The following is a 14,756-nucleotide window of genomic DNA, read 5'->3' as shown; positions in this document are numbered from 1 at the left end:
GAAGAGGTTCTGCCTGGGAAAGAGGCCAGATGAGCTGGTTATAACAAAACAACAAAACATTGACCTCTGTAGAAACAAAGGCTGGCACGAGTGAAACCTGCCTAAACACAGGCAGAAGTTCCTCCCAAGAGCTACCAGGAGCCTTCCTATTAAAGCTGCCCCCAGGAAGCTGCTGAGCTGAGTGCTTTTAAGGTGTTGCAGTAGGTTTAGAAGCTCTCGGGGCTGGTAAGGTTGATTTTTTTTTTTTTTTGGAGGGGAGACTTGGTTTTACATATATGAGTGTAGTTATGACACAAGGTAGGTAATTTCCAGTTCTCAGATTTCTGTGTCTGCTTCCTCAGGTCTGTAACTGCTTCTTCTGGGGATTTTTGTGCTATTTTAGTGCTGTAACGGCTTTGTCTTGCTCCTGTGTTTTGCAAAATCCCTCTTAAAAGGCACTTGGTTTAGACCCTTGTGCTGTATTGATGAGGAATGGCAGGGAATTTGCTTGTTTGGGTCTTGTTGTCGGCTGTTTGGGTTTTTTGGTTGTTTGGGGTTTTTTTAGTAAATTATGATGAAATTTGTCCCAGGCAGGCAGAGGCATCATCCCAAGGCATGATGGTGTGAAATGTCTTTTGTTGCTCAAGTCAGGCCAGGCTGGACAGGGCTTGGAGCAGCCTGGGCTAGTGGAAGGTGTCCCTGCCAGTGGCAGGGGGCGGAATGAACTGAGCTTTAAGGTCCCTTCCATCCCAAACCATTCTGGGATTCTAGGATTCAGGTCTCCCCTGGAGAGGGGACCCTCCCCTCAGGAGAGGGTCTCCAAAGTCCCAGACACAGATAAAACAAAAAAAAAAGCTTTTCTGTCTTGACATATGCCTGAAGACAAGGTGGGGCTCCTGCAGCTCATGGTCCAGCCAAGGTGTCTGTGCATTTACCTGCCCCCCCTGAACACTCTCCGGGGATCCCTGACCTACCCCTGCCTTGGTGCCGAAGGTTTGGGGTCTGGAAGCTCCCTCTGAAGCAGTGGGGTGGCAAAGGACCCCGCTCTGAGCGGGTCTCACCCAGGACCCCCGCTCCCCTCAGGGGTGTCGAGCACTCCCAGGGTGTTCTTCCCGCCGCTGTCCCGCTGATAACGTGTCTGACCTTGCAGCCCTGCCCGGGGGGAGGCTGTGCTTGTGTCCTTGGTGCCGTGAGCCGCTGGCACAGCCCGGGAGTGCCCGGCCCCCGCAGCCTCTCCCGAGCTGTCCCTGTCCCCGCAGCCCGAGCTCTCCCTGTCCCCGCAGCCTCTCCCGAGCTCTCCCTGTCCCCGCCCCTCCCGAGCTCTCCCTGTCCCGAGCTGTCCCTGTCCCCGCAACCCCTCCCGAGCTGTCCCTGTCCCCGCAGCCCCTCCTGAACTGTCCCTGTCCCCGCAGCCCCCCCTGAACTGTCCCTGTCCCCGCAGCCCCTCCCGAGCTGTCCCTGTCCCCGCAGCCCCTCCTGAACTGTCCCTGTCCCCGCAGCCCCTCCCGAGCTCTCCCTGTCCCCTCAGCTCCGTGCCCAGCCCCTCCCGAGTGTCCCTGTCCCTGTGCCCGTGCCCGGGCTGGCCGTGCCATGGCAGCGGGGCCGGTGGTGCGGGTGGTGCCGGTGGTGCCGGTGCTGTCGGTGCTGTCGGTGCTGTCGGTGATGCCGGTGCTGTCGGTGCTGCCGGTGCTGTCGGTGCTGCCGGTGCTGTCGGTGCTGCCGGTGCTGTCGGTGCTGCCGGTGATGCCGGTGCTGTCGGTGCTGTCGGCGGCCGGGGCGGTGCTGCCGGCGAGGGCCCCGCTGCTGAACGTCTGCATGGACGCCAAGCACCACAAGAGCGAGCCTGGCCCCGAGGGGAAGCTGCACGACCAGGTATGAGCTGGGGGGGCTGTGTGGGGCTGTCCGGGCCCCCTGTACCCACCTCCCCAGATACTGGGGACTGCTTTGGGCTCGGCTGCTCCTTGCCTGAGGGAGAAAGCCCACGCTGGGTATGAGACCCGTTTGTCTGCTGCCTTCTTCCAGCAAATGGCCAGGGCAGGGGCAGCGGTGTGAGGAGCTGCCAGCTCAGTGTCACCCCTCTTTGCCAGGACATCTCCCCTTCCCAAAGCTCGGGTACCCCAGAGCAGAGCCAGGGAAAGGACGGGAAGGGAAGACTCTCCTCTGCTCCCTCTTGGTGTTGGAGATTCTCCTTACTCTGCCCCAGGCCCTTGGCAGAGATGGGGCTAAGAGCAAGTCAGGGTGCCGGAGAAGGGGTTTGCTCTTGTTCCTCAGGGTGGGACTAATTCCTGGTGAGGCTCTGACCTCCCCCTCCTGCTCTTCCTCCAGGGCTTCAGCCCAGAACTCCTCAGTCCAAAGTGCCCAAGGGTTTGCTGGAGGACAGAAAATCCTCTGGCTGCTGAAGACTCCTTGCTGGGGCCCTGCAGGGAACCAGCACCTGCAGCATCCTCTGCCCCCCTGGAGCTCCTGCCCTCCCCAACAGCCTGTCCCTTGTTCTGTCACAGTGTTCTCCCTGGAAGGACAATGCCTGCTGCACAGCCAACACCAGTTCAGAGGCCCACAAGGACGAATCCAACCTGTACAACTTCAACTGGAACCACTGTGGAGTGATGCCACCCAAGTGCAAGCGCCACTTCATCCAGGACACGTGTTTGTACGAGTGTTCCCCCAACCTGGGGCCCTGGATTGACCAGGTAGGATCAGATCATGGAGTCATGGAACTGTTTGGGTTGGGAGGGACTTTAAAGCCCATCCAGTGCCACCCCTGCCATGGGCAGGGACACCTTCCACCAGCCCAGGTTGCTCCAAGCCCCGTCCAACCTGGCCTTGGACACTTCCAGGGATCCAGGGGCAGCCACAACTTCTCTGGGCAACCTGTGCCAGGGCCTCCCCACCCTCACAGGGAACAATTCCTTCCAAAAATCTAGGCTGTCCCAACCTTTCCTACTGGGTGGAAAGATTCCAAAGACTTTTCTGGCCACTGCTTAGGCCTGTCTGACTGATGGAAGAGCTTTTGTCAAGGCCCATCTCTGTAGGGGCTGAAACACTTCTGAGATCAGCTCTGGAGCCCAGTGGGAAGGGCTGGGGGGGATCTGGGATGGGGTAGATCCTGCCCTTGATTTTCAGGCCCCCTTCCCAGCGTGCTTGGTCCTGTCCCCTTGCAGGCTGACAGCAGCTGGCGTCGGGAGAGGATTCTGCACGTGCCCCTGTGCCGGGAGGACTGCGAGCAGTGGTGGGAGGACTGCAGGGACGCCGTCACCTGCAAGGAGAACTGGCACAAGGGCTGGAACTGGGCAACAGGTTGGTGGGCTGTGGGGAGCCTCTCCTCGCTCCCCCAGGCAGGTCACTGGCAGTGTCACTGCTGCCAGGACCCCAGATCACCCTCACATTCCAGGGCTGCCAACTAGAAGGTGGCCAAGCCAGCCCTGCCAGCCCCAGTGTGGCGAGGGGCTGGTGAAGGACACCAGGGGAGGGTTGTCCCAGTGCTCGTGCTGACCTCTCCTCCTGTGGTGCTCTGTCCCCAGGAAGGAACCGCTGTCCCTGGGGCTCCCTGTGCAGACCCTTCAGCGAGGTCTTCCCCCGGCCCAAAGACCTGTGTGAGAAGATCTGGTCCCACTCGTACAGATACACCACGGCACGCCGGGGCAGCGGCCGCTGCGTCCAGATGTGGTTTGACCCTGCCCAGGGGAACCCCAACGTGGCTGTGGCCAAGTACTACTCTTGGAAAAAGAGATCCTCCCCTGCTGGGCTGGAGGACGTGGCTCCTGAGAGTGACCACGCCGTGTGTGCTCTGCCGTGGTCTGTCCTGGTCCTGCTGCCTCTGGCCCTCGTGCTGCTGCCTGAGGCAGCCAGGGGCTGGGGATCCCGTGGATGGGGGTCCCTGTGACTCTTTCCTAAAGGGACATGGCCTGGACTGCTCCGAGGAGCTGGCACAGCTAACTTGGGTCTGTCTGTCCCAGCTGGCCACACACCCCAGTGAGTGCTCAGTGTGAGCAGCTTCCAGCTGACCAGGGCAGGGATTTCCTTGCCATCCTGGGAAAGGCAAAGCAATCTCTGCCCTGATGTAGGAGCTCCTGCACATCTGTTCCCACCCCACGGCTGTGCTGGGCTGGCTGAGCTCTGGTGTCAGGTCCTTTGGGCTGTTGGGACTCCCTGAAGGGTGGGGTTGATAATAAAGTTGTGCTCTGGACCAGCCTCGCTGTACTGATGTGAAATTCTGCTGAGGAGAGGGCAGTGCCCCGGGGGGAGGAAGGGGTTGGGTCTGGGGGGTGGGGGATGTGGGATCTGTAAATGTAGGAGCTTGTCCTGGGGGGTAGGAAAGGTCATAAAATAACAAATGGTTTGGCTTGGAAGAGATGTCAAAGCCCATCCAGTGCCACCCCTACCATGGGCAGGGACACCTTCCACCAGCCCAGGTTGCTCCAAGCCCCGTCCAACCTGGCCTTGGACACTCCCAGGGATCCAGGGGCAGCCACAGCTTCTCTGGGCAACCTGGGCCAGGGCCTCCCCACCCTCCCAGGGAAGAACCCGCCTATCCCTGCCTTCTGGCACTGGGAAACCATTCCCCCTTGTCCCCAGTCCCTCTCCAGCTCTCCTGGAGCCCCTTTAGGCCCTGCAAGGGGCTCTCAGCTCTCCCTGGAGCCTTCCCTTCTCCAGGTGAGCCCCCCCAGCTCTCCCAGCCTGGCTCCAGAGCAGAGGGGCTCCAGCCCTGGGAGCAGCTCTGTGCTGCTGTGCTCATTTGGGGCTTTCCTTCCTCTGAAGCAGAAACAAACCTCCAGCAAAACCTCAGCAGCTTCTGAAAGGAAGGGGGGAATGGAGCAGAGTAGGAGGCTCTGCCTGAGTGGGGGACAACACCTTGAACACTCCCCTGCTTGCAAAGCTGCCAGTGGTGGATGGAGAGTCACTGCTTTTGGGGCTGGGTAAAGCTGGACCAGCCTGACTCCTCAATCCCAAAATTCAACCAGCCTGAGGTGCAGGTGTGGCAGAGCTGGTGAAGTACCTGAGAGAGGAACCCACAGGTGATAGCACTGATACCTCATCTAAAGCTGCTGAGCTGGCACAGCCCAGGGACACCTGACTGACAGCCCAGTGCTTTATCCTATAGAAGCCCAGACCCAGTTTTAATGGGAGGGTCTTCTGACATGCCCTTTCTTAGAGTACCTTCCAAGGACACCCATCAAGGTCACCCCTCGAGGCTGAGCCAAAGAGATTTGCCCATGGTTGTTGGTCTGGGTGAGTGATATCAATCTCTGCTTAATAATTGGTTCGTTAACTTTATTATAGTTGCTCCAATATTGCTTAAAAATAGTTGTAGCTGCTATATTGTGTAGTAAATAATTCTGATTGAGATCTTTGAGTCTAATCATAATCATGATAAATAATTTATTTATGTACATGTATCTGGTTAGCCATCCTTAATCCTGTGAGACAAAGTTGGACAAAGGTTCAATCACGGCTGCACAATCCTTTGGACATGAACCATTGACCAAGTCTTGGGCTGGGGTTGGATGCAGCTGCACCCAGACTCCTCTCTGGGAAGGAGTTTAGGAAGCCAGGGGGTCCTAGGGAGGTTTGGAGGGTCTGTGGGGGTGCTGGGGGTCCTTTCTGCCCCTCGTGACTCAGCAGGAGGGTCTCCCCAACAACCTTTGTCTGGAGCTCCCACCCTGCCCGTGGCAGTACCAGGGCAATGCCAATCAGGCCAGGTCCAGGCTGCAGAGCTTTGTGGTACTTCAAATATTTTCAGGAGTTTTTAGATCAAAAGCAGATGTTTCCAGAAGCTCTTCTGGCTCACTGTTTTTATTTTTAAATGCTTCTCATGATGCAGCCTCTGTCACAGCCGGTCACTAATTCCTTGCACTTACATGAAACAGAGAAGCACTTTTTCCTTTCCCTCTCTAACTTTAATATGTTACATTTAATCTAATCTCTCTAAATTTAGTATGTTGTCTGCAAAAGCCGAAGGTATCCCAGGACTGAGCAGGGCTCAGGCTCAGAAATGTCTTCTAGCCCAGTGGGGGGGTGAGGTTTGCCCTGCCCCAGGCAGGGACAGGGAAAGGGAACACTTGGGGCTGATTCCTGGGACAGAAATGACGGGGGGAGCAGGACAGGAGGGAGAGCTGGAAGTGGGCACTGCAAGCAGAGAGGCAGAACCTGGTAGGTGAGATGAAGAGAAACTGTTTGGTCTCAGCCCTGTCCCAAAAACCTTTCTCCCCACTGGGATCTCTGACACCTGTCCAGGACTCGTGCAGGAATGTTGCATTTGTTGTCCTTCAAAGGGGGCAGCTGGACCACATGATCCCTCAGGGTCCCTTCTATTCCTGCTTTTCATGTTTCCTTTAAAAATTTCACGTTAGATGTTTATTTTCCACCACTGCCCTGCACACTTCATTTGTTCTGTATGTGGCTTGAGACTCCTCATCTACATCTAGGACAGCTTCTGCTCCTGGGTGTGTTGATCTTCACTAACAGGGACATGGGGGCCGGAATCACAGAGTCCCAGAAGGGTTTGGGTTGGAAGGGACCTAAAGGTTCATCTTGTTCCACCCCCTGCCCTGGGCAGGGACACCTTCCACAGGAAGGTTCCTCCACCTCCCTGGTGTAATTCCAGTGTTCATGAATACTTGGGCCTTGGGGAGACCCACCAACCCTCTTGCCTTTCCTGTATTTTCGTCAGCAAATTGTGTGGGCTGGTCGGATTTCTCAGCTTTAAAAAAACCCAAAACACATACTTAAAGATGGGGGATTTTGTTTGTTTTTCATGAGCATCCTGGATTTAAGACAGAATTTGCACCCTGTGAGTCTCATCCAGGCTCAGTCTGGGGACCTGACTGAGAGAGAGGTTATTGCAGTAATATTGGGTGTTATTAGACAGTCAGTGATATGAGGAGGGGCTGAGGGAGCTGGGGGGGCTCAGCCTGGAGCAAAGGAGGCTCAGGGGGGACCTTCTGGCTCTGCAACCCCCTGACAGGAGGGGGGAGCCGGGGGGGGTCGGGCTCTGCTCCCAGGGAAAAGGGACAGGAGGAGAGGGAACGGCCTCCAGCTGTGCCAGGGGAGGCTCAGGTGGGACAGGAGGAGGAATTTCCTGCTGGAAAGGGTGGTGAGGCCTTGGCAGGGGCTGCCCAGGGAGGTTTGGAGTGCCCAGCCCTGGAGGTGTCCCAGGAAGGCCTGGCCGTGGCACTCAGTGCTCTGGGCTGGGGACAAGGTGGGGATGGGGCACAGGGGGATCCATGGGCTGGGAGGGCTTTTCCAGCCCCAGGGATCCTGGGATTACTGGCTGCACACAGATTTTCCCCTCAGAACCCCCCATGCAGACCAGGTTTCCCCTCCTGAGCCCCCTGTGGGGCCACCAGGACCCCTAAAAGCACAAGGGATGAATCAGAGAGTGGTGGCAGAGAAGTGTCACCAGAGGCTGTTATTTACACATTTTATACAAAGAATGTTCTTCTACAAGACTTATCTCCCAGCTCCAGCCTTTGGGCTAATGAAAGAAATTATCTCTCGTCTGAAAAATAAAAACACAAAAGGCAGGGTCAGGTGTCTGAGAGAACCCCAATTTTCAGAAAAATGCATCACTAATTGTGATTGTTTGCTGGAGGGAAAAGTGGCCCAGCATTAAAATGATTCGCTTTTGCAAAAATTATCCAGAATCATTTTCTAGCACTGAATCCATCGCTCCCCCCAGCAAAACCACATCCCTCTGACGAGTGATGGATGAAATAATTACTGCTGTGGAAGCTCCTGTTCCCAGGGGTGAGTCACCTTGATCCCACAGCTCCCGGTGTCAGGGGCGCTGCGGAGGTCAGCGACAAATGGGGCCCCACAAGGGTTTAATTCCCAGAATTTGTGGTAATTATGGGATAAGTTGGATCATAAACACCCCCATCATACTGACCATTGGGCACCATACTTCACCTGGGGATGTGCTTGCACCCGGCAGGAGAGGCAAAAAGCCACAATCAGCAGTGAAAGTGGCCAGAAGAAGGATTTCTGAACCCAAGAAATACTTCAGAGAGCTCCCCCCTCCCTTAGCCACGATCTGACTGTCCAAGTGCTCTTCTGTTTTCTCCTCGGATCTGCTTGCTCCAGCTCTGCCTGTTTCCTGACAGACACAATCTCAGCAAGGGAACTTCTCCCCCTGGTTGTGCTGCACCAGCCCCAGCCCAGCTGCCAGAGCCGGTTACACCGAGCACTCGGGGTTTGATTTGTTGTTTTCCCTCGTGCCAGGTGCAATCAGGGATTTTCCTGGAGCGAGCCAGGGCAAATGGAAGGTGTCCCTGCCCATGGCAGAGGGATGGACCTGGATCATAGAATCACAGAATATCCTGAGTTGCAAGGGACCCACAAAGATCATAGACTCCTGGCCCTGCCCAGGACACCCCAACAATCCCACCATGTGCCCTGAGAGCGCTGTCCAAACGCTCCCTGAGTTCTTGGTGCTGTGACTGCTGCCCTGGGGAGCCTGTTCCTGTGCCCAGCCACCCTCTGGGGGAAGGACCCTTTCCTAATAGATGATCCTTGAGGTCCCTTCCAACCCAAACCCTCCTGTGAATTGGTGATTCTCAGGCACCACAGGTGGGTTTCTGTAACCTGCAGGTGACAGGGACCCCGGGGAGGCTCAGCACCTCCTCACACCCAGCCAGCCCTCAGCCCTCTCCTGTGCCCCTGATGCCCAGGGCAGGTCTGGGGAAGCCAAGGGCAGGTCTGGGGGGCTGTGTGAGGGAGGGGATGTGAACAGACCCGAGCTCCCCTCTCTGTGTGAGGGAGGGGACATGAACAGACAGTCTCCCTGCTCTGTGTGAGGGAGGGGATGTGAACAGACCCGAGCTCCCTGCTCTGTGTGAGGGAGGGGACATGAACAGACAGTCTCCCTGCTCTGTGTGAGGGAGGGGATGTGAACAGACCCGAGCTCCCTGCTCTGTGTGAGGGAGGGGATGTGAACAGACACCATCTCCCTGCTCTGTGTGAGGGAGGGGATGTGAACAGACAGTCTCCCCTCTCTGTGTGAGGGAGGGGATGTGAACAGACACCATCTCCCTGCTCTGTGTGAGGGAGGGGATGTGAACAGACACCATCTCCCTGCTCTGTGTGAGGGAGGGGATGTGAACAGACAGTCTCCCCTCTCTGTGTGAGGGAGGGGACATGAACAGACCCGATCTCCCTGCTCTGTGCAGTGCCCTGGGTGTCACAGCAGGACCCCGGTGACACGGGGCACGAGCCCTGCCAGGAGGGAGCTCTGCAGGGAATGTCCAGCACCAGGGCCACTGTCACTGTGCCTTGGCACCGTGTGGCTGTCCCAGCAGGGCTGGGGGTGTGGGGCCAGCACAGAGCCAGCACAGAGCCAGCACGGGCAGGGAGTGTCTCGGGGAGTGCTCAGAGCTCTGCCCCGGAGAGCTCCTGCTGTCAGGGCTGGACCTGCCCTGGTACCTGAGCTGTCCCATTCCCTCTGTCTGTGCAGCTCTTGCTCTCAGGCAGAAAGACACATGAACCAAGGCTGAGACGGCTCGGGGGGGTGATTTTGCATCTGGTTTCAGTCATAGGGTTCATTTGTTCGTCTGCACAAGGGATGAGATGTTTGTTCACACCAAACCAAACACTCCCCTCATTCCCAGCCCTGCCACCCCAAAGCCCAGCAGCTGCTGTAATTCCTCTCCAGGTTTAGATCCAGGCTGTGGAGATTGGCCCAGCTGCTCCCTGATTCTTCTGCAGAGCTCAAAACCAGCCCACGGAGGGGGGAAATTCCCTGGGGGAGTTTTTCTTTCCACCCACTTCCAGCCTGATGAGACAGTGCCAGGGTGGCAGTCAAAAAGCAGTTTGCTTCAGAGCCCATGTCAGCAGGTGCATGTTTTGCAGGGGTGATATTTAACCACAGGAAGAAGTCAGAGGAAATATTAGGAATATCCTGAGTTCTCCAGATTCGGGATTTTTAGAATTCAACCAACTAATGTTTGGGAGATGCTTTAGAGAAAAACGAACTGCTGGTTCAATCCAGTGGATGTCAATGGACAGAGAGAGCATGTGGGGTAACAACCAGTCTAGAAAAGTTCCTGGCATGTCCCCAAAGTGGTTCCTGCCTGTGTCTCTGCATGACTGTGAACCACTGGAGTGCCACTGGAAAACAGTATCAGAAGTGTCTTTGGATGGGGACCCAGGGATTATGTCTGAGGAGGGAATACTAAAGGAAATATTTCATGAATAACATGTTAAGGAGTAGCATTTAAAGCATTCTCAGTGATTTCTCCCAGTTGTGAAGTGGTGGGTTTGTCCAGGTGAAGGTGCCCAAAGCAAAGGCTCGGAGTGGCTCAGCAGAAGGTGCTGTGACCCTGTGACCCGGGTGCTGGGTCAGCCGTGGGTTCAGGGTGGTGTTGGAAGTCCCACAGGACCCTCAGCTATCCTGAATCCTCACCTCCATCAGTCCATAAAGGCCAGTCTGACCCTCTCCAAAGCTGAGCTGGAGTTTCCTGATGGTCCATCTATTAAGGCCTGAAGAGTTTTAGACTTTGCTATTGTCTCCATTAACTACCAGGATTGTTTTGTGTCTCTCCCAGTTACTTTCTCTTCCCTTTAATCACAGAGGTCTTTATTTGACAACCTTGATGAAGCAGACCCTTCCACGGGGACTAGGCAAGATCAGGAAGAGGCAACAAAAACAACCAACAAGCATAAAATGATTTCCATGCAGGGAAGATGTGGGTGAATCCGGACTCTCCAGCCTGGAAAAGGGATCACTGGAGGATGGGGAAGGGCTCTGTGGAGTCCTGAGTGGCTGGAAGAGGACACTCAGGTGCAATAGCTCACTGTTCTTTAATGCAAGAACTGAGCTGCATTAAATAAAATAACAGGTGGCAAATTTAAAGCCAATTCCAGGAGCTGTTTTTCCCTCAACAGGAATAGGCTTTGGAACATTTTGTCAGAGCAAACTGCAAACGGCAAAAGTCTGCAGGGCCTTCCCCGAGTGGGGAGAGAAATCCACAGGAAAAACAAATGCATGGAAGAATATTCTCCCCAAAACAGTTCTCCTGGTTCAGGGAGCGCTGGAGCTTGGCAGAGAAATGAGCCTCCTGTGCCTGCCCCGTGCTTGTGCCTTTCCTGAGCACTGCCCCGGGCACAGCCCCAGCCAGGGGCACCCTCAGCAGCCCCGAGCAGCACAGGGACCCCCGGGACTGTTCCCCTCCTGAACAGCACAGGGACCCCCGGGACTGTTCCCGAGCAGCACAGGGACCCCCGGGACTGTTCCCCTCCTGAGCAGCACAGGGACCCCCGGGACTGTTCCCCTCCTGAGCAGCACAGGGACCCCCGGGACTGTTCCCCTCCTGAGCAGCACAGGGACCCTCAGGGACTGTTCCCGAGCAGCACAGGGACCCTCAGGGACTGTTCCCGAGCAGCACAGGGACCCTCAGGGACTGTTCCCCTCCTGAACAGCACAGGGACCCTCAGGGACTGTTCCCGAGCAGCACAGGGACCCTCAGGGACTGTTCCCCTCCTGAGCAGCACAGGGACCCCTGGGAGCTGTTCCCCTCCTGAGCAGCACAGGGACCCCCGGGACTGTTCCCCTCCTGAGCAGCACAGGGACCCTCAGGGACTGTTCCCAAGCAGCACAGGGACCCTCAGGGACTGTTCTCCTCCTGAGCAGCACAGGGACCCTCAGGGACTGTTCCCCTCCTGAGCAGCACAGGGACCCCCGGGAGCTGTTCCCCTCCTGAGCAGCACAGGGACCCCCGGGGGCTGTTCCCGAGCAGCACAGGGACCCCCGGGAGCTGTTCCCCTCCTGAACAGCACAGGGACCCCCGGGGGCTGTTCCCGAGCAGCACAGGGACCCCCGGGGGCTGTTCCCGAGCAGCACAGGGACCCCCGGGAGCTGTTCCCCTCCTGAACAGCACAGGGACCCCCGGGGGCTGTTCCCCTCCCCGACTGCAGCATCACCTCCCATCCCACACACAGGACAGGGAGAGAAGCTGCCTGGAGGGGGGTCCAGCCCCATGGAGCATCCCTGAGGGTGTGAGGAGGCAGGACAAGGGGCAGCAAGAGCCCGTGGAGTCAGGAAAGTGGGAGTGCTTTGCCATCATCCTCACCCAGCCACGGTGAAACAGCTTCTGAGCTGCTGCATCCTCCCACCTGCCAGGGGGAAGTTCTGCCCCAGGAGCTGCTGGTCTGTGGTGACCCCAGTGCCAGAAGGTCCCCAGGCCTTGTAAAACATCATTTAAAATGCTGTTTGTTAGATCTAACACCAAAGAGAGGGGTCAGTATGGACAATGTGATGTCCTTCCAGATGCTGCCCTAAGTTGTGCCGGGGTGCAGCTGCCTTCCAGAGCCACAGAAACATGGGGACGTTAAGGTTGGAAAAGATCCCTAAGATAATGAAGTCCAACTCTCAACCAGCACCACCACCATGGTCACTGCTTAACCATGTCCCCAAGGGCCACATCCACGTGTTTTTGGACCACTTTCAGGGACAGTGACAGCTCTGCCCAGCCCAGGTTCAACTCCTGACCCACAGCATGGAGGGCACCACCCACCCCCAGCCACCCTCCCACCCCACAGCCAAAGGGGCTCAACAGACCCACTGCCCACTGACTTTAGTGGCTGTTTGTGGTCTCTGAAGGCTCAGCTTCCTCAGCACAGCCCAGCCCCAGCCATGCAGAACAGGGCACGTTTGCAGAGGGTTTGTCCCTCTGGAGCCCTCGCAGAGGCCCTGAGGGTTTGTCCCTCTGGAGTTTGCCCTGAAAACTGAGGGTTTGCACAGCCCTGAGGGTTTGTCCTCTGGAGGCCAGAGTTGCCCTGAGGGTTTGTCCCTCTGGAGCCCTCGCAGAGTTGCCCTGAGGGTTTGTCCCTCTGGAGCCCTCTCAGAGTTGCCCTGAGGGTTTGTCCCTCTGGAGCCCTTGCAGAGTTGCCCTGAGGGTTTGTCCCTCTGGAGCCCTTGCAGAGCCCCATCTCGCTGCTGAGGGGTTTGCTGATGGGACTCAAGGGCAAAGTGTGGAAGGAGTGCTTAATCCCTTCTCTCTCTTCTAATTAATATGTTCATTCACATGGGGTTTCGTCCTCGTTACAGGAGAGTTAGAAAACCTTAAGGCTGGGAGGATCACTGAGATGTGCTCTGACATCCCAATCACGTTTCTGGGGGAATTCTGGGACCCATTTACCCACCAAGCCCATTCATGGGCTTCAGGCCAGGCCTGGGGCTCCAAGGAACTTCTGTCCTTCGCTTCAGGGTCCCAAGAGGCAAAGAATTTGTCATCTGTCCATTTTTATCTTCAGATTTGCAAACCATCAGCATCTCATTTCATCCCATTTCGGTGTGGTTGTGTCTGCAGTCACCAGCTCACGCTGGGCTTGGGGGTTGTACTGAAGAGGCATCACAGCCACCACACCCTGGGGACGAGTTTTAGATCAATTCAGATTTTCTTTTGCCCCTCCTATCGTCTGAACTCAGTAAGTCAGGTCTCTTTGTATCTTCTTTCTCTCTGCTGGTAAGATAAATTTGCATTATTTTTTTCGGGTTTTTTTAAATCTTAATTTTATTTTTAATTTTTTGCATTTTTTCCCAGACTTTATTCAATCTTTATCTATTGGATGAACAGTTACAAGATCTTTGGGTCAGACCTTTCACACTTACTGTAAAAAAAAAATGAAATAATCATCCTCAGTACCATAATCCACCTTCACAGGACCAAACCTGGATCAGGGGGTTGGAAGAGTTCAACTTGCTGCAGGATGGACACATGAGATTTAATACTGTTTAACCATGATTTACTACTTAAAATCAGAGTATTTTTAAAAAGAAACAAACCAAAAACCAAAAACAAAAACCACTGAAACAGAAACAGAAAGAAACCAAAACAAAGCCCAAACTAAACCAAAACAAACTGAAACAAAAAAACCCCAACATTGCTATGGGGAACTTCTAAATATTGAGGCAGCTGATAAATTTCAAAACTCCTTGACCTCTGTCCAAATTTGTCTCTTGTGCATGGATATTTTATCCCAGAAACACCAATGAGAAGGGTAAAATAACCAGTGTCGTGTTCATTAACCACTGCTGTGAGCCTGGGCAATTTAAGAACAGTAGTAATAATAAAATATATCATATGTGCACATGAGCTCTCTGGTTTGGGGCAGCACAGGGGTTTTCTGAGTGTTGAGAAGGTTGGACTGGGCAGTTCCTAGTCAGGATTGTCAGGGAGAGAATTTTAAAATGAAAACCAAGTTTTTATAGTTGAACCTGTAATGTCCTTGCAAGCAAAGATCTTCCAGCCTGAAGAAGGAGTTCTGGGGGTATCCAGTTTTTATATTTCCAAGGACTGAGTCCCCACCCCCGTGAGGAAGAATTATTCCTTTATTCTCCAACCAAATTTTCCCATATTGCAGCTTTTCCACCCACCCTCTTGTCTTTTCACCTCAGATGGGTCTGACTCCCTTGTTTTTTCTGCCTTAGGTTTCAGACATGGAAAGACTTCCTTAGGAACTGCCTTTGCTTCCTTTTCCTGTGCTCAGAAGCCCCAGTTGCACACCCACCCAGTGGTCCCACCTGGACCTGCTGCAGTTTGTCATCACGTGCATGGAAGGACCCCCAGCTGGGCAAAGCCTTCCAGATGTGGTCACTGATAAAGGGTAGAACCTCTCCCTCGGGCTGGGGGAGGCTCCCAGTGTGTCCCCCAGCCCAGGGACACCCCGAGGCCCCGCCTGAGCTGCTGCCCTTCCCGAGGAGCTGCAGCCCAGCCAGTGCCAGGGCAGGGGCTGTTCTGCCCCACGTGCAGGAATCTGTGGGGAGCTGGAGCAGCACCAAA

The 14,756-nt window shown here is 55.4% G+C and overlaps 1 protein-coding gene across 1 annotated transcript; it reads left to right on the top strand.

Annotated features, from left to right (window-relative positions):
- The first annotated feature begins 1,714 nt into the window (after positions 1-1,714).
- LOC113995145 (folate receptor gamma-like) lies at positions 1,715-4,168 on the top strand. Its single transcript, XM_039387163.1, has 4 exons — positions 1,715-1,851; positions 2,481-2,669; positions 3,141-3,276; positions 3,501-4,168. Exons 1-4 carry the CDS (start codon positions 1,723-1,725, stop codon positions 3,860-3,862), a joined length of 816 nt encoding a protein of 271 aa, XP_039243097.1. The 5' UTR covers positions 1,715-1,722; the 3' UTR covers positions 3,863-4,168.
- The last annotated feature ends 10,588 nt before the right edge of the window (positions 4,169-14,756 follow it).

The sequence above is a fragment of the Pipra filicauda genome, unplaced genomic scaffold (assembly GCF_003945595.2).
Source record: "Pipra filicauda isolate LSUMZ 115617 unplaced genomic scaffold, ASM394559v2 scaffold537_size357629_pilon, whole genome shotgun sequence".
Taxonomy (NCBI): domain Eukaryota; kingdom Metazoa; phylum Chordata; class Aves; order Passeriformes; family Pipridae; genus Pipra; species Pipra filicauda.
The sequence above is the reverse complement of the archived record's forward strand: the minus strand, read 5'-3'. Positions and strand labels throughout refer to the sequence as shown.